Source organism: Panthera tigris, chromosome C1 (assembly GCF_018350195.1).
Source record: "Panthera tigris isolate Pti1 chromosome C1, P.tigris_Pti1_mat1.1, whole genome shotgun sequence".
In the NCBI taxonomy this organism is placed as follows: Eukaryota; Metazoa; Chordata; class Mammalia; order Carnivora; family Felidae; genus Panthera; species Panthera tigris.
The window spans coordinates 9267900-9294928 of record NC_056667.1 but is presented as its reverse complement, the minus strand read 5'-3'; the positions used below and the strand labels follow the sequence as shown (position 1 = coordinate 9294928).

The following is a 27029-nucleotide window of genomic DNA, read 5'->3' as shown; positions in this document are numbered from 1 at the left end:
GAATTTAATTACCTCTTTAAAGGTCCTATCTCCAAATATAATTGCATTCTACGGTACTGGCATTAGGGCTCCTGCATATGAATTTAGACGGAACGTAAGTCCGGCCCATCACAACCTGTGCTTTTCCAAAATGTCAAGGTCATGCAAGACAAAGAAAGGTAGAAGACCAGAATGTAGAAGTTAAAAGAGGCTTGACAACTAAGTTCCACGTGTTCCCTTGGCCTGGTTCCCGGACTAGGAAAAAAAAAAAAAATACAATCCTTTTCTTTTGTTATAAAGGATTTTAGTGACATAATTGGCAAAATCTGAATAAGGCTGGTAGATTATTACATAACAGCATTGTATCAATGTCAACTTCCTGATCTCGACTTAAAAAGTGCTATAGTTATGGGGCCCCTGGGTGGCTCAGTTGGTTGAGCAACCAATTCTTGATTTCTTGACTTAAAAAGTACTATAGTTACGGGGCCCCTGGGTGGCTCAGTTGGTTGAGCAACCAATTCTTGATTTCTTGACTTAAAAAGTACTATAGTTACGGGGCCCCTGGGTGGCTCAGTTGGTTGAGCAACCAATTCTTGATTTCTTGACTTAAAAAGTACTATAGTTATGGGGCCCCTGGGTGGCTCAGTTGGTTGAGCAACCAATTCTTGATTTCTTGACTTAAAAAGTACTATAGTTATGGGGCCCCTGGGTGGCTCAGTTGGTTGAGCAACCAATTCTTGATTTCTTGACTTAAAAAGTACTATAGTTACGGGGCCCCTGGGTGGCTCAGTTGGTTGAGCAACCAATTCTTGATTTCTTGACTTAAAAAGTACTATAGTTATGGGGCCCCTGGGTGGCTCAGTTGGTTGAGCAACCAATTCTTGATTTCTTGACTTAAAAAGTACTATAGTTACGGGGCCCCTGGGTGGCTCAGTTGGTTGAGCAACCAATTCTTGATTTCTTGACTTAAAAAGTACTATAGTTATGGGGCCCCTGGGTGGCTTAGTTGGTTGAGCAACCAATTCTTGATTTCTGCTCGGGTCATGATCTCACAGGTTCCTGAGATCAAGCCCTGCGTCAGGCTCTGCACTGATAAGGTGGAGCCTTCTTGGGATTCTCTCTCTGCTCCTCCCCTGTTTGTGCTCTCATTCTCTCTCTCAAAAGAAATAAGCGTTTTAAGTTAAAAAAAAAAAAAAAGTACTGTGGTTATGTGATAGAAAATTCTTGTTTGAGAAAGAGAGAGAGAGAGAGATCACAAGTGGGGGAAGGGCAGAGGGAGAGAGATTAACTCAGAGCTCAATCCCCTGAACCGAGAGATCCTGACCTGAGCCAAAATCAAGAGTTGGATGCTCAACCGACTGAGCCACCCAGGTGCCCTGAAAGTTCTTATTTTTAAGACCCTTATACAAAGTATTTGGAACTATCAGGCAATTGGGTCTGCAACGTAATCTCAGAAAAAATATATACAGACAGACGATGGATGGATACAAGCAACTATAAAATGTTATCACATGAGGGGCTCCTGGGTGGCTCAGTAGGTTAAGCATCTGACTTCGGCTCAGGGCATGATGTCACCATCTGTGAGTTTGAGCCCCGTGTTGGGCTCTGTGGTGACAGCTCAGAGCCCGGAGCCTGCTTCGGATTCTGTGTCTCCCTCTCTCTGCCCCTCTCCCATTTACACTCTGTCTCTCTCTCTCTCCCCTTCAAAAGTAAATAAACATTAAAAAAATCTTAATAATTCTGTTAAAAAAACATTATCACATGAGTGAAGAATACCCAGGAATGCTTGGCCCCATTATTGCGACTTTTCTGTAAGTCTTTTCAGACCTACAGTTTACAAACTTTTAAACCCTGAGCTACGAAAACCTAGGCAGTAGGTAGGTACCTGTGCGGGGGCAGTATGTTGGGGGAAGTGCAGGAAGGGAAGGACACCTATGGAGTGTCAGGTGGCCCTGCCAGGTGCCACTCTAGGTGAGGCGGCCACCCTCACCCACAGCAGCAGCCTCAGAGAGAGCCCAGTCCCCGCAGGGAGGCAGTGGGGTGGGGGAGGCGGGCGGTTCCTGCTGGATTTACAAACCGGTGGTTTTCCCTGGGTCCCAAACTTCAGGGCTAGCCTCGGCCCCTTCCGGCCCCACAGACGTTCAGCACCCAAGTAAGACGGAATAAAGACCCAACGTGATCTGGACAAAGTGTTTTTATAAACTCATGAAAAGAGCCCTTATTAGAAAAGGGCTTAGGAGGGAGGCGGGCCTGGGGGTTGTGACATGTCTGATCACTTCTGCAGGCTCCTGGCAAGCCGTGATCATTAGCAGATTTGGTTCTGGGTAGGCTCAGTGTCAGCTCCACATGACGGGATTTTATGGGATTTATGTACAGAACTTTCCTACAAGGCAAGGTATTACAGGACGGATAGGCAGTTCCGAGAAGCAAAGGTTCTGACTCCCCTGTCTTATTTGTTAGCAGATTTTGTGAAGAGGCCCGCGGTCAGGGGCCCTGTGGCCTCACACCAGAACTCCTGTATCCTGCTGACTTTAAAACAAGCATACTTGCACAAAAAGATCATCAAGTGGATTTTCCTTCACATAAACTCATTATAGACCGTTAGGAATATGTAAAAAGACATAAAAAGGAGATGGAAACCACATGTACTCCTATCATGCAGAAGCAGCAACTGTTAACCTTTTCGATGTGTTCCCTCTGTCCTTCTGTGTGTGGATGTGTGTGCACACCTGAACAGGTGCGTGTGTGAGTGAGTGTGTGTGTGTGTGTGTGTGTGGAGAGAGAGACAGGGAAAGACAAAGGTCCAGAGCAGGGGGAGAGAGAAGCAGAGAGAATGGGCTCTGAAGTAAAACCGAGTTAAAGTTGAATTCCGTACCTGCCACTCACTGGCTCCGGGACCTTGACCAAGCGGCTTGACCCTCATTTCCACAGATGTAAATGGGGAACATAGATCCTTCCTCAAAGGAGCCATTTGGATTAAATGAGATTAAGTGCAACGAATAGGAGGCATTTCGTCTACTGCCCGACACCCAGTAAATCCCGACCAAATGGTTAACTAAATAAATATGAACATGTACTTTAGGCTTTTTCTTTCCCAAAGTGGGATCATGCCGCTGATACAAATTTGTGTCCCAACACTTTAAAGGTGTTACTGCCATAACTGTGGGAAAACAGGCTTCTCTTCCCAGAGAGCTTGAAAAAAAAGTATAAAATTCCCAATTATGTCCTGCTTATTAGACTAAATTTTTTTTAACGTTTATTTATTTCGAGACAGAGAGAGACAGAGCATGAACAGGGAAGGGTCAGAGAGAGAGGGAGACACAGAATCTGAAGCAGGCTCCAGGCTCTGAGCTGTCAGCACAGAGCCCGACGCGGGGCTCGAACTCACGGACCGTGAGATCATGACCTGAGCTGAAGTCGGACGCTTAACCGACTGAGCCACCCAGGCGCCCCTAGACTAAATTTTAAACGAGGGAGTATATTGCCAATATTGTACATCTGACTGGGGAGTGGGCGGATTGTTGCTGTTTTCCTTCGTAACTGCCCACACTACGAACGCTTCAACAAGCACCTGACTGGGCTACAGGTTCACCGAAGCCCAGAAGATCTGATTATCCCGTCTGTGTTTCAGCAACACCACTCAAAACTGCACAACCTGGACAAGCTGCTCCTCTTACGTGGGCCTCAGTTTCCTCATCTGTTAAATGGGGATGACAACTGTACCCCATCAGCTGGTGGCCTGTGATGACGAAGTGAGGTAATCCACATGAAGCATGGGGACCTGGGGTCTGGTAAGTGCTCAGGGAAAAGTAAAATAATAACGATAATTATTAAGTTTCTTACATTTAAGAGACATAATCTTTACGTTATGAATATATGCACTTCTGTTTGTCTATTTCTCTACTCTTTCTTTAGGTTTATTTTTTAATTCATTTTGAGAGAGAGAGAGAGAGAGAGAGAGGCAGAGAGCGAGGGAGAGAGAATCCCAAGCAGGCTCCACCACACCAGTGCAGAGCCCGATGCGGGCCTCAAAACCAAGAACCATGAATGAGATCATGACTTGAACCAAAGACAAGAGTCAGACACTTAACCGCCTGAGCCACCCAGGCGCCCCTCTCTACTCGTTTTTATAAACTGGTAAGAGCAAACTCCAAAAAGACACTGAAATCATTGCCCCAACAAGGGCTTTTCAACAGTGGAACCAGAGCTGGCAAAACGGAGCCCTGTGTCCCCGTCCTCTGAGAGACAGCAAGCCAGACGTGGCAGGAGGCAGGTGCCTGGGGCATCTGGGACGTCCATGCAAAGCCAAGGGGTCTGTCTCCTGAAGGCAGGGACCGGGCTGTCTTTGTCATCAATTAATTAAAGACAGCTCTCATAATAAATGGCAGAGGGGCACCTGGGTGGCTCAGCCGGTTAAGCATCCAACTCTTGGTTTCAGCTCAGCTCAAGATCTCACAGTTTATGAGTTTGAGCCCTGTGTCAGACTCTGTGTTCTGTCTCTGCCTCTCTCTCTACCCCTTCTCCCCTCTCTTTCTCAAAATGAATAAACATTTTTTAAAAGACCTAAGGGGTGCCTGGGTGGCTCAGTCGGTTGAGCGTCCGACTTCGGCTCAGGTCATGATCTCACGGTTCGTGAGTTCGAGCCCCGCGCCGGGCTCTGTGCTGAGGCTCAGAGCCTGTGCTCAGAGCCTGGAGCCTGCTTTGGATTCTGTGTCTCCCTCTCTCTCTGACCCTTCCCCGTTCATGCTCTGTCTCTCTCTGTCTCAAAAATAAATAAACATTAAAAAAAATAAATTAATTAAAAAATAATAACAATAAATAAAATAAAATAAATAAAAGACCTGAGCCGAAGTTGGACACTGAGGCCTCTGAGCCACCCAGGTGCCCCTGGTTCTTACATTAAAGAGTAATCAGGGGCGCCGGGGTGGCTCAGTTGGTTCAGTGTCTGACCTGGGCTCAGGTCATGATCTCACGGGTGGTGAGTCTGAGCCCCAAGTCGGGGTCTGTACTGACAGCTCAGAGCCTAGAGTCTGCTTGGGATTCTAGGTCTCCCTCTCTCTCTCTGCCCCTCCCCTACTCACACTCTGTCTCTCAAGAATAAGTCAAAACGTTTAAAAAAAGTAATCAGAACAAAGAATGATACTTCACGACCTGCGAATTATGCGAAACTCAAATTGCAGCGTCCATAAATAAAGTTTTATTGGCACACGGCCACGATCATTAGAGAGGGCACATCTATAGCTCTTGACATATTATCTATTCACATGTTGCCTATTTACATATTGCTCATTTACATCTTGTCCATTTCCATGTCTATTACTACAACAGCAGAGTCAAGTTGTTACAACAGAGACCCGCATGGTCCACAGAGCCCTCCCTCTACGGAAAAGGTTTGCTGACTCCTGGCCCCGGGTAAGGATTGAGCACTCCTATGGCACCAGCTCTGGGCCCACTCTAGTGCCAGGGAAGGCTTTTTATACCCTACTGCTCAGGGATCCCCCCTCCCCCCACCCCCTCCAGGCCCTCTTGACCTCCCCCCTGGCGAGTGCCCCTCTCGCTCAGACTCTCAGATTCTTCACCCACTCCACCCCGCCCCAGTGAGTTCCTTGAGGACATGTAGCCAGACGAAAGGAAAAGAACACCCACCGAGCATCTTTTCCCGTCAGATGCCAAGCCCTTCAAAGGCATCATCTCTGTAGGTGGTAGAATTTCCACTTTAGGGATGAGAACACAAAGGCTCAGGAAGGCAAATCGCTTGCCCAAACTCACACAGCCACAAAGTGGCAGAGCTTGGATCCCAGGCCGGCGTGCCAGCCCCACAGCCAACCTCACACCTACACCCCACGCCCTGATTTAGGATTGTGTGACCGGCCTGGAGGCAGGTGAGGACCGCTGGGTGCCCTCCTGGCTTCGGCCCAAGATTTCTCAGGTTTCACCCCCACCCCACCCCACCCCGTCTGTGTTCCTGCCACGTTCCCGGCCTTGGCTGCGGCCTGTGTCTCCACCCAGTCCCGGCAGCCAGAATAAACACGGCCTGCCCCAGCGTCCACTCGCATGGAGCCCACAGAACCCACCAGGAAAGCCTGCCTGGGCGAGCAGATCCCGGCCCTGGGAAGGAGGAGTTCCATGGAAAATACTCACCTGTGGGGGACGGGTTTTCACGGATGAAAGAAACCATTCTATCCGTTTTGGGTTTCTGGTTTTGATTTTTTTTATATATATGTACCCAGTCCCATTGGCTAGGCCTCACCAAGGAGAAAATGGGCCCTCCTGGTAAACGTTCGGTGTTAGAAGTAGGCGGGGGGTTGGGGGGGGGGTAGGTATTAGTTTTTTAACGTCTCCAGCCTTTGCAGACCAAGTGTTCCCCTCCCCACAGGGAGTTTACACTGAAGGCTGTTTTCTCCTGTTTCCTTTGGCTGTACCCCTGGTCTGCACCCCCTCACACGGCTCACGTCCTCCCACGCGGCCGTCTCCACAAAGATGCCCCCCCCCCCACAATTTAGCCCCTCTTACACTGCTTGGGACACTGGTTTTCACTGGACCACAAGGTTCTCCAAATCCAACCCCCTCATTCAACACTGCCAGCTTGTTCTGCTCAGGGCAAAGTCGCCAATGGTCAGATAAAGCTGTGTGTGTGTGTGTGTGTGTGTGTGTGTGTGTGTGTGTGTGTGTGTATCAAGTTATCGCTGTTAAAATCCCACTCAAAAGGAGTGTCCCTTGGAGGAGGAAGGGACCTCCCGGGAGGCCCCCGAGCTGGGCGTTCCCAGGAGAGAGCTTGCTGGTGTCACTACTTGCCCGTCTCTCCCCTGCCCATCCCACATGGCCTCCCCCCTGCTGTCTCCGCACCTGCTCCTGGTTCCTGTGGGCTGTCCTGGACCCCGAAGCCGGGGCTTCTCCCCTCTGCTCCTGTCACACCCGCTTGAGGGACACCACCTCGCACTTCTCAAACTTCAATGTTCACAAAAAGCACCTGGGGACCACTCTAAATAAAACGCAGACTCTGATTCAGGAGGTCCAGGGTGAGGCCTGGGACTCTGCATTTCTCACACGTCCGGGTGATGCTGACGCTGCTGGTCCAAGACCACACTGCGCGCGGAGACCCCAGGGGAGCTAACCCCAGCCACCCACCCCCTCTCCCCACCCTCCCCCCTGGCTGCTCCAGCCCACCAAGCACCCTCCTGCCTGGGTACTTCCTGTTCCTCCCCTGCAATTCTGTGGTCTCACACCCCACTCCACTCAGGTCTCTGCCTCAGTGTCGCCTCAGCAGGGCCTTCCCTGGCCAGCCCCCATGAACAACTGCTCAACCTACCGCCATCACTCGGACCCCTGCCCACTCTCACCTCTCCATCCCCTACCCTGTGTATATTCTTCCTGGCTAGCAATGCCAGAATGCCCGCCCCGTGGGGGCAGGGACCTTCACGTCCTTACTGCTGTCTCTCCAACATCTAGAACTGGGCCTGGCACACAGTAACTGCTCAATAAATAGCTGGTGAGTGAGTGAGTGACTGAGTGAATGAATGAATGAATGGAGAGACATTTGAAATATTTCACTAACTTTCCTCCCGAGGCTTCGTGTCAGGGACTCGGTTTCTTTACTGGGGGAGAGAAGGTACAACTTCGCTTAGAAATCACACAAGTTAAAAAATGACCATTTTCAGGGCGCCTGGGTGGCTCAGTCGGTTGAGCGTCCGAATTCCCCTCAGGTCATGATCTCACGAGCCCCACATCGGGCTCTCTGCTGTCACACAGAGCTCGCTTCGGATCTTCTGTCTCCACCTCTCTCTGTCCCTCCCCTGCTCACTCTCTCTCCCTCTCTCAAAAATAAATCAACATTTCTTTTTTTTTTTTACGTACCAGTTTCAAGATGGTGACAGCAGAACACTGACCTCACTGGGGACCCAGTGCCACTGCATGGGTCACACACCCACCAAGGGTCCAGCCTCTACCCCTGAGAAGCTCCCAGTCTGGTGTAAGAGTCCTGGTGTGTGGAACCAGGTACAGTGTAGGAGGGAGGGAAACACAGGGGTCAAGCCTTGGCTTAAGGCAAGGACACTGGGGACTCAGGGGGGCAGCTAGGAAGAGTTTCCTGGAAAAAAAAAAATAGCACATGAGTTAAAGAAAACATTGCCAGATAAATAGGTAGGTTACCTGGCCAGAGAGAAAAGGTCTTGGAGAAAGAGTGTTGGCAGCTATGGGGATGGAAGGTAACAGGGTGAAATGAGGGAGTGCCCAGCCTGGCGAGACGTTCCAGAAGCCCTGCTCTGGAACCCCACAAAATGTTTCTCTGCATGTGGCCAGGCTGACTCCTTAGCAAGATTAAAAGGCCCTGACGGGCACGGACCGTGCCATGAAAACAAGAGCTGCCACTCACTGAGCTCCTGGTAGGGGATTTTAGGAGTATCTAATTCTATCCTCATTATTACCCACCCTTGACAAATGAGGAAGCTCGAGATGGGGGCGCTGGTGGAGCTGGGACTTGAACCCAAGCTGCTCCTCTCTGACGCACCCCCCCTGCCTCCGGTCCCATCAGCGGCAGCCCAGGTAGGGGACTCCGTGACGGTTGGCTGGCTGGTGGATGGACTGAATAGGTGAGTGAAAGCACTCCCGTCCCTCTAGCTTCCGTTTTCTCCCCCCATTAAGTATCTCGAGCTGACAAGAATGATCAACCCAGAACAGCCCATGAGGGAGGCCTTAACACCATGATACAGCCTAAGCGCTGAGGAGGGAAGGGCTTGCACGGCGGTGGAAGAGGTGGGGAGACCTTCATGCAGGGGCTGTAAGTACCAAAGGGGCCACGGAGCGACAGCCCTGGAAGGTTCTCAACCATTGGGTGCCCAACAATCTCCTGCCGGGCCTGCATGCACACTCTTGGGCCCTGACCCTACTAGTCTAGGCTGGAAGCCCAGGAATCTGTATTTTGACCAGCACCCCAGGGAGTCCTACACGTTCTGAGAGACATCCCTGGATAAAGCAGACAGAACTTAGAGCATTTGACCAGGGTTCGAGTCCCATCTCCACCTCCTAGCTGTGTGATCTTGGGTGACTTTCTTAACTTCTCTGAGTCTCGTAAATAAAAGGCAAGGCTTGATGCCCGTTTATTTTTCCAGCTCTCAGTTGAGGTGGTGCTGAGGAAAGCACCATGAACATTCATGTGCTTGGCACTGGGGATGCCAATAAATAAAAAATAGGGGACTCAGTGGGCAGTGAGGGGGGGGAAGACGGTTACAGCCTCGTGGCCTATCCAGGGCCAGCCAGTTCCCCTGCTGATCTCAGGGGAGGCTCTCCTGGGGGCCCACCTCTAACCCTGACACGGGCTGGCTCTGGACTAGGAGGCGGGTCCCAAACTGCCCTGCTGGGTCTCTGTACCTCCTGTGCCTGCCCTGTGCCAGGAGAGCTGAGTCATGGAAAAAGTTAGTTCTCCAGGCTACAGCTCACCCCCCACTCCATCCAACCCACAAAGGCTCCTTTCACGGTTTTTTTTTGTTTTTTTTTTTTTTTTGGTGGGTGGTGGAGGGGAGGCACTGTGGGGCCCTCTCCCTGGGCTGGGATGTGAAATTTCAAACTTCGCCCTGAAGTTAAATTCCTCACCCCCTGCCCCCAAGGAAACTAAGGGAGGGGGGTACCAAGAGCAAAGGACAAGGGATGGGGGCGACAGGAAGGGGTCCTGCCCATGCATTTCTCACCAAAGCCAAGCCACAGGGACCCTCTGGCCCCACCTGCTGGACTGGACACCCCCCAGCCCAGTGCCCCTTCAACCTCATCCTTCTCAGGACCCGGGGGGGATGCTCTACAGAGGAGGTGACAACACCTCTATGGGGGAGCTGATGACAGAAGAAACCTGAGGCCCACGGGGATGCCAGGCCCACAAAATCCACATCCTGAAGATGAAACAAGCAGAAAAAAGCTGTCTGCTTCCCGGCCATAAGCCAACCCCCAGCACCTTTTAGGATCGCCTGACTTGTTCCTTTTCATTCTGATTTCACCCCAAAGCTGACGGCTGGGAAAGAAAAGGGCACCACCCCATGTGGCCTTCGTGAGTCACTTGGATTTGCTGTGCCTGTTTCCTCCCGCGTCAAATGGGTGTGAGGACACCCACCTCTGCAGACCGGCTCCTTTCTTAAATGAGAATACGTGTTGAGGGACCTGATACCCGGAAGGTCAACGTGAGTCCTCAACCTCCTGTCTGCCCACTGCCTGCCTTCCATCCCAAGGACACACCCAGGGGAAATGCAGGCAGAACCCAGTGGTCCCCCAGCTGGCCTGGCGTCGGAAGGGGGCAGGTCACATGTGGGGGACCAGGGGATATAGGTGAACATGCCACGGTGTTTATGAATTGCTTAACACCTCTGTGCCTCAGTTTCCTCCTCCATAAAGCAGCAGGCATGTGGGGAGGTGGGGCTATGATCTTCGCAGGCCCTTTTAGGCTCGGGGTGTTGCCACTACGTAGGAGAAAGGTCTGGAAGAAAAAGGATAGCTGGGGAGTGAGCAGAAACATGGGAGGCCTTGGCTGGGGCAGCTTGGAGGTGCAGTGTCGCAGACAGGCCACTAGGCGGTTCCGAGGATAAGGGATGATAACAGGCGGAGTCCGGGGAGGGGGGTGGGGTTCCAGCTCCAGACTTTCCCAGGGGCTGATTGATTAACAGGCCCGCGGACACCAGGCGTGGCGGCGGCTGGAAAGGGCCGGTCTCTTCTCAGGTTGGGATTTCTTTTCCATTTTTACAGACCTCCAAGGTGGGAGGTGTCAGGCACTTCGACAGAGTCCTATCTTTAGCCCCAGTCTGGGAGTGGGAATGAGGGCGACGGCCCGCCCCTTCTGTCACACTTGTGGAGGGTCGAATGGAGACCGGAGGGAACGTCATCCTCCACCTCTGTCGCCCGCTTGTGCCCGAGTCGGGTGGGGTGGGAGGAGAAATCAGGTCCATGTTGGAATCCCTCCCTCCTGCAGTTTCTGGCCGGGTAACCAGGAAAACGGAGCTACTAATACCCCCGCTGCAAGGTCAATGGGAGGATTAAATGTCAGAATATAAACCCTCAGTGTAGGAGAATTTCTCCTCCAACCCCACTCATCCAAGCCTTTCCCGTTCTTCCAGTGGCTGTCCAGATGAGTTTCCCAACTCCCCGGGAAGGAGGACCCTCGCCTGCAGAACCTCTCCCCAGGACTAGAGGGTCTTTGTGGAATCCCCAGCCGCCACCTCCCCGAGTCAGCTTTTCTGAAAGCAGTTCTCTCACCGGATTCGCAGCAGAATTACCAGGTGGAACACAGGGCTTCCAGTGCACCCAGCCCTGCTGAATCAGAACGTCTGGGGGTGAGGCCCAGCTTCCTCGCCTGAACAAGCCTGGCGCTGGGGAACCACTGTCCCAGATTACAGGGTAGTTGCCCGGCTCATCCCCTCCCCTGCTGGCCTGGGACGGTCAGGGGCAGTGGGAGGCAAGTCCCATCAGCACTTTTAACTGGGGCTGCCTTTTCGTGACTCACCTCCCAGACTTCCCGCAGCAGACATCTCTAAATAGCAGGCTCCCACCCTCCGGCAGAGGAGGTATTCTCCCTGCGGGGGGGAGGGCAGGAGGTGACAAGGTGGGTGCCAGGCTAGGGCAGCCCAAGGAGACCCATAGACAGAAGACGCTGCCTGCACAGCGCAGGGGGCACCGGTGTAGGACGTCTTGTTTGCAGGCTTTTGTTATTAAAGAAATTGCTGTCACTCAAGGTAATTCTACCCCAGATGAGCAATAAATATGCTCCCAGCTAATCTTACGGGGATTTTATTGGCACCTTGGGGGCAGAGGTTCCTTTACCCTGCTCACCTCCCCCCCCCCACCCCCCGCCCTACGCCTCTCAAAACAAAATCCTGCTCCCCAGCTGTTTCCCCCCAGCAACAAGAAGGACTCGGGCCGACTAAGAAAGTGCACGCTAAGTGAAGACAGAAGGCGTCTGGGCAAAGGGCGGGAGTGGTTTCCTGGTCCTACCTGGAGGCAGGGGGTGACCAAAGAGCCTGAAATAACCCCTGGTCGACCTGGTTGGATCAAAGCGTGCGCGAGCTCCCCCGGGCCTGCCCCGCGCGCAGGACCCGGCACCTGGCCCGCGGGCGCCCCAGCTCGGGGAGACCGCGTCCCCGACCAGGAGGAATGTCTCGAGGAGGGAGCCGGTTCGCAGGAGTCGGTTCCAGCGTGTTCGAGTTACTGCCGCGAGCCCTCAGGGACACCGCCGGCAAGTCCCGGCTTGCAGAGAGGGGAGCCTGCCCGGGAGAGCGCGAGTCGGAGCGAGCCCGGGTGCGCGCCCGCGCGCGCGCCCCGCACTGCGCGGGGGGAGGGGAGCCCGCGGCAGCCACTCAGAGGAACGGTAGTGGAGCCTCCGCACAACTTTAACTGTCAATCAGACTTAATGGGGTATTAAAAAATGGGGGGGAAAAAAGGGCAGCCCTCTCGCTCCGCGCCGCTGCTGCCCCGGGAGCGAATGAATAAGGCGGCGCTGACGAGGGCGTCCGATCCACACGCGCTCCGCACCCGGGCCCTCTCCAAGTTGGAAAGGACAAAAAGAAGGCAATAAATGCTAACAGGGGAGAGAAAGGGAGCCGGATCGAGCGGCAACTCCAGGCCTCTGCTGGGAGAGGGAGGGAGAGAGCCGGAGAGAGCGAGCGCGCGCCAGGGCGAGCCATGCACGTAAAGAAACTGACACCGGGACCCCCCACTTCTCCTGCACGTTGCTGGCAATCAGATCGCGTTTAAGCAATTTCCTGAGCCCAAGAATAGCAATGAGTCGGGAGACTTTCGCGGGCTGAAATTGGGAGCTGCAAGCACTCCCCCCCCACCACTTTTTTTTTTTTTTTTTTTTCCTGGAGAAGGGGTGGGGGGGGCGCTACAATTTGGAAACGGCCTTTTTTTTTTTTTTTTTTTTTTTTTTTTTTTTAAATCTTGCACTTTGAAACCGCGGGACTGTAGCAGGGTGCGTGCGTGTGGTTGGTGCCTTTTTTTTTTTCCCCCTTGCCTAAACTCCTCTGTCAGCCTGTAAACATTACCTGAGAATTCCCCAGCCTAAACGGCTGCTGGGGCAAGAAACTTCTTGTTAGAACTTTCCACCTCCGGCTTCCCCTCCAGCCCTCTTACCGTCCCAACCTTCTCAGACGGTTTTTCTCCTCCCGAGGAGGATTTATCTTTTTTTTTTTTTTTCCTCTCTCTCTCTCTCTTTTTCTTTTTCTTTTTTTTTTTTTTTTCTTTTTTTTCTCACCCGGTGCTTTGCTTTTGGGAAGAGGTGATTTCAACAGTGGCCAGGTGGGACGCCTCTCTCCCCCTTTCATTCGGTTTATTTATTATTGTTTGGGGTGTTTTCTTTTTTTAATTCCTGTTTTGCTCGGTCCGGGGAGTTTCGCCCCCCCCTGCCTGTCTCCGCGGCGCGGAGGATGGTGTGGAAATGGCTGGGCGCGTTGGTGGTGTTCCCTCTGCAGATGATCTATCTGGTGGCCAAAGCAGCCGTCGGACTGGTGCTGCCCGCCAAGCTTCGGGACCTGTCGCGGGAGAACGTCCTCATCACCGGCGGCGGGAGAGGCATCGGACGCCAGCTCGCTCGCGAGTTCGCAGAACGCGGCGCCAGAAAGGTACCGGGGCACGGCGACTCCAGGGGGTGGGGGCCGAAGGTGCGGGGGACGCCCACCTGCTGCCGCAGCCGGAACCCGCGCCCAGAGGAGTCGCCGGCCACCCTACTTCTCGGCGCCACCCGCGAGTGCTGAGCTAGCCAGTTTCACCTTGTAAATTTTCCCGGGCACCAGACTGTCTTTCTGGCAGGTCCGGGGCTGGTCCGCTCCTTTGGGATCCGCGGCCGGTTGGCCGTTCGCCGCCACCCCGAAACTTAGGAGACCCACCCATTTCCCACATTCCTCCCTCCCGAAGGAAGGTGTTGTGTTTTCCCCCCTCGCCTTCCCCTCGATGCCGCCACCCTGGTGAGTGCAGGGTGTGTGCGCTCCTGGGTAGAGCTGGGAGCCGCCTGCTAGCTGGCTTCGTATTTTCCTTGGCAACCCGCTTCCCAGCCCCAACCTGGGCGGCTGCAGCTCTGGAGGCACGTAGAGAGGGGATACTTGGTTTGGGTTTGAAAGGGAGGTGGGGAGCGGTCTTGGATGTCTAGCCAGGCCTGACATGCACTCCCACGCCCAGGTATTTGGAAATCTAGAAAGAGGGGGGACAAGGGTAATGGCAGCTGATAAAGCGCCCTTGTTCTCACCTTCAACCGTGCCCCCTCCCCCCCAGATGCAGCCCCAGAGGGGATCCCTCCCCAGTAAATGGGGAGGTGGCACTGTGGGGAGGGCCTTCCCCCTCCCCAGGGCTGTCTTTAGCTTTTTGGTGGTTACACCATCTCTTCCTCTGGTTTTCCCAGACCTGGTGCCCGAGAGTGGGGAGGGTGAGCCGGCTGTCACCCAACTCTGACCCAAGCCAGGCTGACTCACCCGGTGACTAGAGCAAAGGAGAGAGAGAGATTGGAGGCTGGCAGGCCAGACTGTCTCAAGCCGGCCCTGTGAGGAGGAAGAGCAAAATCAGGGAATTAGTTTGAAACTTCAACTGTTGAGAGCAAGGGGGGGGGGGGGGGGGCGGGGAAGGGCCGGCAAAGCCAGCTGATCTGACACGGAGCCACATACCTAGGGGATTAAGTAAATATGTACTGTAGAAAACCAAACCTGCATGTAATTCCAGGTTGCTTTTGTTTTGTTAAATACTGCCCTGAGATTTACAATTCCTCCGGGGTGGCTCAGACTGGGACTGAACTTTGGAGCCTGAACTATCGGCCAAAGCTGATGGCGATTAACTCTTCCCCTGCCGGGCCCGCGTGGGGGAGGGGAGGGCCGTGGTGGCCCAGCTAGCTGGCGTTGGCTGTCCCTGGCTCCTGCTTCTCCTTGGGTGGTTTGGACAGCTGCTTGACCTTGCAGTTGGAAGGGTAGTTCGGAAGTGTCTTTAACCCTTGGACACACTGAAAAAGGAGAAGTAAGAGAGTTGTACTGAGCAGTTTCATTGCCTTGGGGTGATGCCGCCTCGAAAGTCTCCCAAAGCTCTTTGTGGAGGGGTGGGGAGGGGCGGGGGGGGGCGGGAATCAGGATGGCAGATGAAGGTGTCCTTGTGGAGATATGTGGGGTCTGGGACCGTCGCGTGTGATTGTCATTCCTCGGATGTCTGCATCCCGCAGAAACTTTCTTCAGAGTCTTCCAGCTGGCCCAAGTCCTGGTCTCTTTTACTGCTTTTGTAACTGGCTGCAGTAGGCTTACGAAGAACTCTTTTTGTCAATCTGGAGAAACTTGACTAGTGTAAACAACCCTAAATTAAAGAAGTATATGGCATGGGAGGGGGAGGCAGTGAAATAGAGAGGAGTGGCACCCCACAAGCTCATGCACTGGGAACCCTGTCCCACCTTACTTGGAATGGACATTCTCTTCCAGGGAATAAACTCAGGGCCAATTAGAAATATGTCTCAAATTGGTATCCCGTCACCAGAAACAGGATCCATGGGGGCCCGTGAAATTTCCAGGGCCGTTCATGCTTAGGTTTAGTCATCAGCCCGGTCAGGACGAACAAGAGTGCTCCCTGTAACTAATAACTGTCTGACCAATTATTAGAGATGGTTTTTAACGAGCCCTCCACTTGCCACCATGGTGGGGAATTTGGAATCTGCCTGGGTCCATCTGGGGCCGGGGAGAGGGCCTTGGGACAGTCCTGAGCCCAGGAGTGTGTGCGCTGCCTCTGAGAGCCCTTCCAACCTGGATTTGGGTGGGATCGGATCTGGAGGGGGAAGGCCCCCAAAAGAGAAAGAAGGAAGGAAGAGCTTCTCCCAACAGTGGCATATCCAGAAGAGAAGTCCGTTTACCTTTGGGAAAGAGCAGCAAACCCCCTACCCCCCCCCTCCCTTTTCTCATAATGATCTTTGGCAATATTTGTGGGCGGAAGTGTGCCTTAGGCTACAAAGGTGACCCAAACGAGGGTTTTTCTTAAAGGGACACGAAAGCTCCAGGAGTCAGAAGTTCCCTCACCTGGAAACATCTGTTCCATGGGTACATGCCATCCTGAGGTTAACCAAGGCAGGGCTGCCCATGGTTAGGGTCTCCAAGTGGGTTATTCCCACTATACTCCTTTTTTAAATTTTCTGTGCTCCCCCGGAATTCCTTCCACGAAAGCATTCACAGAGCTTGGGCGCATCCGGCTAGCTGGTCAGCTGGCACAGCCTCCCAAGTCTTTGACTTTGACAGGGTTTTAGCAGGGGGGCCCTGGGAGGAGGAGAACTGGACTGTTTGTTTGGAAGTGTTTGCAGTGGCTGTTCCAGCTAGATGAAAGCCCTGGGCTGTGATGGTGGGCCCAGGGAGGCAGGGGCAAAAAAAATGAGGACCCAGTCCATCCATGAAGGACGGCTAGAGCTGGGAGTCCGGGCCCTACCCCTTTCAATGAGGTACTGTGAGAACTGGCTTGGAGTTGTACTTGCTTGGCTATTATTGAGTTTACAGCATGTGGGTTGATAGCCTTGTCCCTAAAGCAGCTAGCCAGGAAGTAGCCCTTTATGTGGCTTTGGGAATCCTATTCTCCTTCCCATCCGTTCAGCAGTCCCATATCCTTCCCATTCCCGGTGCTGGGCCAGGCCCGGGCCCACCTGTGCCATGATGACCGTCTAGTTCACCGACCCTGCTTGAGGTGTCTGGCAGGTGTTTGGTATAGCTCTAAGCCTGGAGAGGGGCTGGGCCCAGCAAAGATGAATAAAGACCCAGAGACAGTGGCAGGTGTTTAGAGTCAGGGCACAGATCATTCGTTTCTTCTGGCCACCATAACAGATCAGTAGGGCCCCACTCCCTTTAAGGACTCTAAGGGAGATTCCTTCTTGCCTCTTCCAGCTCTTGTGGCTCCTGGCATTCCTTGGCTTGTGGTGGGATCTGTCCAGTCTCTGCCTCCTCGTGTGGCCTTCCCCTCCGTCCCTGTCTCTACGTCCTCTCCTCTCTTTATAAGGATACCAGTCAATGTGTAATGAAGCCTCAACCAGGAATGAATGAGCCTGAACTGATTACATCTCCAAAAACCTCATTTCCAAATGAGGTCACATTCATAGGTTCTAGGGTGTCCATTCATGGGAGGAGGGGACACTACACAGTGGGAGCCCAGTGGAACTGTTAAGCTATAACAGAGGCTCACAGAAGGGCTTCAGGAAGGAGGTAGCATTTGAGTCAAGAGTTCCAACCTGAAGGGATGTGACAAGGTCACTCCGGATGTGAAAAGGTCACTCCGGGTGCAAGATATCACCTGATCAAAGACTATGCACCCCATTGGAACTGGGGAAAGAAGGCGGGAGGCAAAGAAAGACAATACTGTGGATTGGGATAGGGAGCTGGGGAGGTAGGTGGGGAGTCATATCTCAGACTCTGAGTCAGGCCAGTACAAATAAAAATAGGAAAGAGGAAGAAGAGTGGAGAGGGGTCCCGACAGGGCTTCCTGTGGGACCCAGAGTCACCGGAACAAAATAGCTAGTAAACAAAATAGTAGTAAACAATGATGGATGGGACGCCCGGGTGGCTCAGTGGGTTAAGCGTCCAACTTTGGCTCCGGTCGTGATCTCCCCAGTTCGTGAGTTCAGGCCCCACGTTGGGCTCCACACTCCCACTTGGGAGTCTCTGTCTCCCTCTCTGTCTCTGCCCCTCCCCAACTTGCACACTTGTTCTCTCTCTCTCTCTCTCTCTCTCTCTCAAATAAATTAACTTTAAACAATGATGGGTGATGAAGGTCAGTGGCCCTTCCCCCCTCCAACCTCACCTTGAATGCAAACTTTGCCAGAAGTTTCTGGGAAAAGGATCAGGCTCCCATTTGTTGTGTCTTGGAGCAAAAAGGTAGGGCACCTGTCCTACCTGTGGCATTTGGGAAAAGCCATTCAATAGCATCAGGTCCTTGGGTTTCAAACAATGGGCCTTACAATTTGGGCTGTGTCATGAATGGGCAAACACCTCCCTCTTACGGCCTCACCCACTTCCCCTGTGGAACAAGACCTCACAACTGGATCCATGCCAGCTGTGGCCTGGCTTACCTGGGCTGGGAGGCCAGAGCCTGGGTTCTAGACCCAGCTCTGCTGCAACCCTGGGAAAGGAACTACCTTCTCTGGGCTGCAGCTGACAGGCACACCTATAAAATGAGAGAGGACACAATGACCCCTGAGATCCTGGCACGCCTTGAAAGTCTCATTTTATGGATCAGCCTCCCAGGGAAACAACAGATTGCTAATAAGCTCCCTGAGTTGGGAGGAAGAGACCTCTTCAGAACCCATTTGTCCTCCTCACTGCTGATCTCAGTCTTTCTTGCTACTCATCAGATCCCACTGACTGAAAAAAGAAGCAGCTCAGATTTGGGAAATGTGCCGACAGTGGATGGGAGGCTCACTCCCACTCCTCAACTATCTCAACAGCCTCCAGGGAGCTGTCTGCCATGGGTTTATTTCAACTCTTATAGATGTTGATGTTATTTTTTAAGTTTTTTAATTTATTTTGAGAGAGAAAGAGAGAGAGAACCAGCAGGGGAGGGGCTGAAGGAGGTGGGGTAGGAGGGACAGAGGATCCGAAGTGGGCTCTGTGCTGACAGCAGAAAGCCCGATGCGGGGTTCCATCTCACAAATCGTGAGATCATGACCTGAGCTGAAGTTGGATGCTTTACTGACTGAGCCACCCAGGCGCCCTGGAAATTTTAATATTTTCAACCTGTAGTTTTCAAGGGATCCAGGGGCCCAAATTTCCCAACTAGCATATCAAAGGAGAGCTTTCACCTTTTTTCTGTTTGAATTTTTTTAAATATTTACTTATTTTTGAAAGAGAGAGACACAGAGCATGAGCGGGGGAGGGGCAGAGAGAGAGGGAGACACAGAATCTGAAGCGGGCTCCAGGCTCTGAGCTGGCAGCACAGAGCCCGACGCGGGGCTTGAACCCACAAACCGGGAGATCATGACCTGAGCTGAAGTCAGACGCTTAACTGACCGAGCCAACACAGGCGTCCCTAGAACTTTCAGCTTTTATCCTAAAGTCACCAGATTGTCTATTTGGGCTTTAGAGAATGCTCACTGGGTCTAGCGATGCTGAGCCTCGGTCAAGAATCTCACATCCAGTCTACCTAGCCTGTCCACTAATCCTTGCTTCGAGTCCAGGCTCTTATGAGCTTCAAACTTCTCAGAGCCATGGCTGTGATCCCTGCACAGAGCCCTCTGGGATCTTCATCATTATGGTTACTTTCCCTGCTCCATTTCCAACTTCATCACTGAGATATGACCTCAGCTGTATTTTTTTAAATTTTTTTAAATGTTTTTATTTATTTTTGAGACAGAGAGAGACAGAGCATGAGCAGGGGAAGGGCAGAGAGAGAGAGAGAGAGACACAGAATCCGAAGCAGGCTCCAGGCTCTGAGCTGTCAGCACAGAGCCTGACGCGGGGCTCGAACTCCTGGAGTGTGAGATCATGACCTGAGCTGAAGTCGGACGCTCAATCGACTGAGCCACCCAGGCGCCCCTGACCTCAGCCATATTTATGAGAAGGTAGCCCTTGGCTGTCCTTTCTACCTGGGAAAGCTATCTGATTGTCACAGCCACTGCAACTTGTCCCGGAAGGACCTTGTCCCAACCTGCCACTGCCATCAAAATCCAACAGAGTCCTGGGCATCGGTGCCGGAAGGATTCCAGACCCAACGTATTCTCCTCATTTATCCTTGTGCAAAAGCACCACCCTACCTGGAATGTTCTAAGAGGCTCTCCTTATTGCTGCCTTCAAAAGACACAATCTAAAAATACACTAAGTATATAAGATATTTGAAAGGAAACATTTGAAACGTATTATTCAGATGAACCATGAAGGTCAGGAAAAGTTAAATCCAAATGAGAAGGAGAGAAGGGAATCTGCTTAGACGCTGGCATCCTCAAATGCCCATGCGACTACTGTGGGACCAGTGCGGGAGGCGTTAGCCCTCCAAGACTGAGCACTCTGGATTCTTAAAAAGAGAGGGCCAAATACCAGAACAGGTGAGCAAATGAATGGTGGGCGGGAACCCATTCATTCATTCATCCATTCCCTTAGTCATTCACTCAACAAACCTATGCACCTTCGGTGTGCCAGGTATCAGAGGCACTGGGGATACGGTAACGGTAAGGAGCAAAGCGGACAGAAATATCCAGCCATGTAAACAGCCACAGTTTAGTGAAGGAAACAGATAATAAACAAGAGACATAAAATAGAGAGCACATTAGGTCGTAATGGAAACACAGGGCAACACAAATGAGGCAAAGCAGACCAAGAGGACATGGTGGGAGAGGAGAGAATGGCATTCCCAGCAGTGCAGGGGTGGGGAGGAGGGGGGCGGTTAGGGCAGGGGCTTGTGGGGAGCAACAATCTCTAGAACTGGCTTTGGCTTTGATGCTGAGTGAAGCTGCGAGCAGTTGGAGGGTTTGGGGCACAGAAATGACAGATCTAACCTGAGTCTTAGCAGGATCTTGGGGCTGCCAGAAGCCAAGACAAGGGAGGTGTTATCAGGCCAGGGGCAGGGAGCTGTTCGGAGGCCACTGTGCATTTCTGCAGCCCGCCCCCCACCCCCCACGGCCAGCACATCGCACCAGACCTGCTCCGCCCTCTTCCGAGAGCCTCTTTCTCAGGGCGGGACCTCAGCTTTGCATGTGGGATTGGGAAGATGTTGGCTGTGTCCTCCCGATGTCTCTAGAGTCGGATGGAAGCGAACGGGCTGAAAGGGGATCTAGGTGGGCCGGAGCACCCCTAGTGGAGTGGGTGAGAGTCTTCTGGGGAGACCTGCTGTCGGCCAGGTCCCGATCTCTTCTCGCTGATACCTCCGGCAAAGAATGCCAGCCAGCTGGAGGGTGGCATGGCTCTGGGTAATTGTGACCGTGTCAGACCGTGTCGCTTGATTCAGCGAGCAGAGGAACCACACAAACAAGGTTCTCTCGCAGTGGCACTCAGGGTCTGGCGTGATGACGGTCCCCAGACTGACAAAGCCCCTGATGCTTTGGAAAGATGAGCCCGCTCCGGCAAGATGGCTTGGATGGTCATAAGGATGAACCGCGCCACCCCCCCCCCCCACTAAAATTAAAACAAAAGCAGATGTACTGGTGCCCAGGGTGAAGGAGACGCTTTTCCGGTCCACTTTGTCGAAGCACTTCTGGAGCACTGTGGTCAGGATTGGTCAACACTTTGAGAGGGTCCTTGAGCAGTTGGAGAGTGTCCAGGAAGTGGGCTCAGGATGACAGGGACTTAGGTTGGATGGCAAATCCGTGACTCCTTTAGGGGCTGCGGACGGAATCAGCGGCCTTACGCTTCGCAGAGGCAAGGCGGCTGGGCCAGGTAGGGCGAAGGGCCGCGCCAGGCTGCAGGGGTGGGGGGGGAGGGGTGCTCCACGATGTGCACTTGGGGTCCCGCACCAGGGCCGCCGTCCTGCCCTTTGGAGCCAAGCGGGCTGCTCTGGGAGTGCGTGTGCCGTGGACGCCTGCCACGGGGAGGGAAAGGCTCTGGGCGGCCACCCGGGGCCCCTCCACCCCTCAGGCTCTGAATCATGGTGACTACGGCGAGGACAGTGACCCAGGCAGGGTCAGGGGCCAGGAAGGGGAGAGGATACCAGCATGGATCAACCAACACTTGGAAGAGGAACTCTTCTCGGCGTGACCTCACCGGGGTCCTTCAGGGGTCATGTCATTCCTTTGCTTGGGTGTTTCAGGGTGCTGGAGAGAGGAGAAGGGAAGGTGCGGGACAGGCCCCTGTCACATCCTTCACTCTGACCTTCAGTCATGACTCAGACCCTGCGGCCCCCAAACTGGATGCTGAGGGCTTCCTTGGGCTCCTAGTGCTCTGCAAGACCGCGTGCTATATGCAGCTGTAAGTGACTAGAGTACTGACGTGACAGGTGCTTTCCCCAGGTGGCTGTCCTGGTCTAGTCTTGGGTGACCGTTCAGTGCTTTCTCACATTCTCTGTCTCGCCCACGTCCCGAGGTGGGTGTGATCGGCGGCCCACTTCTAAGATCCAGGTGAGGTGAATTGTCCAGGATGGTTGGCCGAAGGCAGACTCTGAACTCAGGATTCCCAGCTTCCAAACTGGGCCCTTGGCCACGAGGACAGATCATCTCAGCCTGGCCCCGCCTACCCCAGTCAGGGTTACAGAAGGGTCAGGAGACAAGCTGTTAAATAATGGGGCCTCGTGCACAGAGGGTTCTGGACAGAGGGTTGATAAGCTGTACCAGAGTCAACAGGACGCAGTCAACAGGATGGGCCAGGATGCAGTTCTGTTCCCCTTTACTCAAAACAGTTTTAAGCACCAAGTATTTGCATACAATGAATGGGATACTTGCCAAAGGATTAAGGTAGTCCCTGGTTATCAGGGTTTGCTTTAAACAACTGAAAAGCAGGAAAACAACACAGTTTGTGCTTCAAATCTACTTCATTTGGACTTAATTTGACAAGCAGTGTAACCCCTCCAATATGCCAGGAGCCAGCTTTGCGGGAACAGTGAGTGCAAACAACTTCCAGTTAACCCTGAGCCCCCGCCCCCAGCTCGATCCTCTGAAGGGACCAAGGGCTTTGATAGTACAGAGACGGGAACAATCACTGCACATTAAGGGAAATCTTAGAAGACTTCTTGGAGGAGGTGGCAATGTAGGGAGTTGTAGTAAGTCTTCATCTTTTGCTGATTGTAGAACCCTGGGATCTCGTGGTTCGTGGGTTCGAGCCCCACATCAGGCTCTGTGCTGACAGCTCAGAGCCTGGAGCATGCTTCAGATTCTGTCTCCCCCTCTCTCTGCCCCTCCCCCACTCTCTCTCTCTCTCTCTCTCTCTCTCTCTCTCTCTCTCTCCCTCTCTCTCAAAAATAAGTAAACATTAAAAAAATTTTTTTAAATAAATAAACCCTGTTCTAAGAATACACGATACACATTTTTTTTTTTTTTAGAGCGTGAATATGCATGCATCGGGGAGTGGCAGAGAGAGAGGGAGAGAGAGACTCCCAAGCAGGCTCCATGCTGTCAGCACAGAGCCCAGCATAGGGCACCATCTCACAAACCACAAGATCATGACCTGAGCCGAAATCAAGAGTCAGACGCTTAACAGACTGAGCCACCCAGGCGCCCCAGGAGAGGGAGATTCTTAAGCAGGCTGCACGCCCAGGGCGGAGCCCGTCTCAGGGCTCGATGTCACAACCGTGAGATCATGACCTGAGCCCAAGTCAAGAGTCGAACCCTACGGACTGAGCCACCCAGGCGCCCCACAATACACATTTTTAAATGTTTATTTATTTGTCTTTGAGAGAGAGAGAGAGAGAGAGAAAGCAGGGGAGGGGCAGAAAGAGAGGGAGAACCCCAAGCAGTCTCCACACTGTCGTCACAGAGCCCAATGCAGGATTCGATCTCACAAACCATGAGATCAAGAGTAGGGGGACGCTTACCCGACTGAGCCACCCAGGTGCCCTGCAATACACATTTTTATGCTTTCAAGTGGTCCTTGGATGCCCCCGATGCCTATCCCATACACCAGGTTAGGAAGCTTTGCACCGCATCTAAGTCCTTCAGGCTTGGATTCCGGTGCAGGATTTGAGCTCATACCACAGGCAGGGGACCCCCTGGTGTCCTGGGACCCAGAAGCCAGAGCCAAGCCCAAGTGGACAGCAGATTTGTGGCCTGGTGGTGCTTAATGCCAACAACAGTCAGTTCAGCACCGGCCACCTGGCCCCAGCCTTTCTGACTCTGTTGGCCATTCCCCTTGCTTTGGTGAATGCAACCTTGAAATCCCTTTTTAGGGGCCTTCCAGGGAAGGTGCCAAAAAAGCGTTTTGATCATGAACAATGTGACCATTTTGTCCACATTTGAAATATCCTTCCTGGGAGGTGTTTATAGATAATTGTCTCCTATCTATATGTCCCACTTCTACAGACATCTGGCCCATCTAGGCCCCCACAGCCCCCGATACCATTTGAGGTTCTAGGAGCCAGTTTTCAAACTGGGTTCCAGAGCATCCGAGGGGCTCCAAGAAGGTGGGACCACATGGGAGGTGGGAAAAATAGGGTTCTGAGGGGCCCCCACCGCCACTTAACTAGATTGGCTTCACTTCTGTTTAATACCTTTGAATTCCATGTAAAATTTTTGTGTGCGTTTTGAAAGAACGCCATTACTTTCAAGAGAAGAAAAAAAATACAGCTTAAAAATAGCTGTTCTAGGAAATGCTCAGGGCACACGCCTCTCCCCAGTTGATCCTTGGATGTGCCAAGCATCATCACACTGAGTCCTCAATCTTTGGCTCTTTCTTGCAAGGCGTAGCAGCATGTGGACTGATGGGTCCTCCTGTGAGCTTGTTCCTTGGCCCTACAGGAGAGGGACCGCCACCCCCCTCGACCCCAGGCATGTGGAACCCCATGTCCTGCTCAGTCCTCAGCCAGGGCCTCTCCGCCACCCCTAGGGAGTCTGTGAACTAGAGGCCTTCATTTCTCAACCAGGATTGAAGGGGCCTCCCAAGTCCAGCATCCAGCCCTGAAGGACTGGGATTTGACTACCCCAGCCCCAGAGCCAAGGGCTGATCCATGGGTCTCTTGAGGGCTAGAGGCCAGCCCCCTGGCCACAGCACTCATGCAGTTCCTAATCCCATAAAGAGCCACCTGCGGTGTGACCTTAGACAAGTAACTGTATCTCTCTGGGCTTCCGTTCCCCTATCTGAAAAATGAAGGAAATTGAGTGAAATAACATATGTAAACCTCCTAGTTCATCATTTGCAAGAAAGGATGGTTCCTTCTAGTCAGGGGTAGGAGGGGGGGCAGGGGGGGCAGTGTGGGGGAGAGGGGGAAGGCAATGGGGGAGGGGTGAGGCAGTTGGGGAGCAGGAGTGGTAGAAAGGGGGCCAGCTTGGGGGCAGGGGGGAGGCGGTGGGGGGGGGGGGAGGGGGGGCAGTGTAAGGGCAGGGGGACAGTGGACACACCCCAACCATGATTTTGTACCTTTTGCTTACTGAACCAGGGAGTCTCCTACTCCCAGCGTGGGAGATGGGGAGGTGGGGAGGGGGGAGGGGCAAAAGGCAAAGAACATGCTGGCTGAACTTGACCTGGTTCTGAGGTTCCCCAGGAAGGGGGTTATCCCACCCATGCCACAGAAACCCTCGAGCAATTTTAGCTAGAAGACGGTGGGAGGGAATCACTCTTCCCACAGGGAGAGGGCTCAGAGCCTGGTGTCTTACCACCCACTGAGGCCTCTATCCCTGTTAAGATGGCTGGTAATGACTGTCCCTGTCCTCATGGGTGCAGGCCTTTCTGTGGGTGAAGAACAGAGGGAGGCTGGCCAAGGGCCCGGCCTCTGCTCTGCTCTGCGCCGGGCTGCCCACTCCCCTGCAAACCACCCAGCTTCCCCTCTGTGGGTTTTCATTAGTCATTTTCATCTCAGCATCCAAGTAGCTCAGTTGGTCAGGGTTGGGCTGTGGTGAGGCCAAAGTCACAGGTTACCATGGCAACTCGGGGCGCTCTGTGGCTGCTCGTCGCCATGTGTCTGATGCAAAAGACTGTAAGGTCCTCGGGGAGCAGGAGACAAGTCTCCTTGCTCACCAAGCGTCCTAGGCACTTGGCACAGTATCGGGCACACAGTAGGCACTCGATAAATGTTCGCTGCCTGAGCAAATACGTGATCGACCCATCCTGGCTAGTTTAGAGCCTGTGTTCACTGAGTGCCTCCTGGGCCCGGGGGCTGGTTCTGAGCACTTTCCATGTAAGTCATTTACTCCCCACAGTGAGGCCTAGCGTTGGTGCTGTTCCAATCCTCTCTCTACTGGCCACGACTCTGGGGGTCAGTAACTTGAGATCTCACATCTAGTAAGTAAGTGACCAAGCAGGATTTAAACCCAAGGTGTCCTCTTGAGCCGGTGATTCTGGTACCTCCTCATTAATCATTCTATGGAACAGAACAGGTCATGTTGACAGCCCCCCAGCAGACTCCGTGCGGCCGATGACTTTAACAGCCAGGGAGTCTAAATGCATCAAACAACATTAGCTACAGTTCTCCTGATGGTGGGTCTGGAGGTGTCCTTCAGACTGGTTTGTCGACCTCTGTGACCAGAAGGTCCGAGGATGGGACTACCTCTGGGCATGGCTTCAGGGGCTCAAACACTGGTGGCAGGATTCAGCCTCTCCTTGGGCAGGCCTCCTGCTCACGTGTGCCCCTCGCTGCCTTAAATACCCCAGCTCCCAGACCACAGGTTGGAGTGGTCTCTTCTGCTCAGCAGTTCCAGAAGGATCCAGGACTTGAGTCTCCCTGTCTATGACTGGGTTGAGCCGGAAGCAGTCGCTAGTGATGGGTTACAGGCCTGTCCCTGAGTCAGGGGTGGACCAGTCCCAGCCAAGTCACAGTGGTTGAGAGTGGGGAGGTGGGCTTCCGTGGGGGTCTGTGGGAGTGCCGTTACCAGGAGCAAGGGTATTAGGAGCAGGCGTTTAGTCGTCCTTGTAGAGGGACCAATCCAGGTTTTAGTCATCTCAAGCAGAAACTTCCAGGAGATCCAGGCCCACCTGTTAGCCAGTCTAGTCTAGTCTCCCAAGTCTGGTCCTGCAGACATTATCAGGTCATTTACTGACACTTTGGGGCTAAAAGGACAAATTGTTCCTTTTAGGCTTGAGCTGAAACCTCCTCGCCCTCGGGGAGTTTGTATCTCAAAGAGGCAAAATGAGCAGCCAGTCAAGGTGGCCTCGCAGGTTGTCAACACTTTCTTCGTGACCTTTTCTAGAAGACTGAAGGCCACTATGATAGGAGAGTAAAGGAAGTCCCTTTGCGGGGTCACTGTTCATCGTGGTGGTTTCCTGGGTGTGAGAAGCCCAGTTCTCCCTCCTTTCTGGCCCCAGGCAGGTGAGCAGAAGGGAGCCCATACTGGGTCCTTCCAGGGTGGAAAGAAGGGTCTCTGGGGAACTTCTAGAACTCCCAGGACCAGGGTCCTTTAAGAGCCCAGCCAGCCAGCACAGCATGCTCCGACCCTCTTGGGCCCCACAGCAGGTTATCCTGGGCAGCTGGGGCCAGCGTGACCACAAAGGGCAGCGCGACCTTACAGCAGGCAAGCAGTCCTGCCA

At 53.1% G+C, this 27029-nt stretch overlaps 1 protein-coding gene across 4 annotated transcripts in view; it reads left to right on the top strand.

The window, feature by feature from the left end:
- The first annotated feature begins 11666 nt into the window (after positions 1 to 11666).
- The window catches only part of DHRS3 (dehydrogenase/reductase 3), a 40670-nt gene continuing 25307 nt past the window's right edge, over positions 11667 to 27029 (top strand). The window contains exons 1-2 of one of the 4 annotated variants that reach the window (XM_007083803.3): positions 11667 to 11684; positions 13419 to 13568. In XM_007083803.3, the coding sequence (XP_007083865.1) occupies positions 13419 to 13568 (150 nt within the window). In that variant the 5' untranslated portion in view covers positions 11667 to 11684. The other 3 variants (XM_042996062.1, XM_015538217.2, XM_007083800.2) reach the window with 3 other exon arrangements.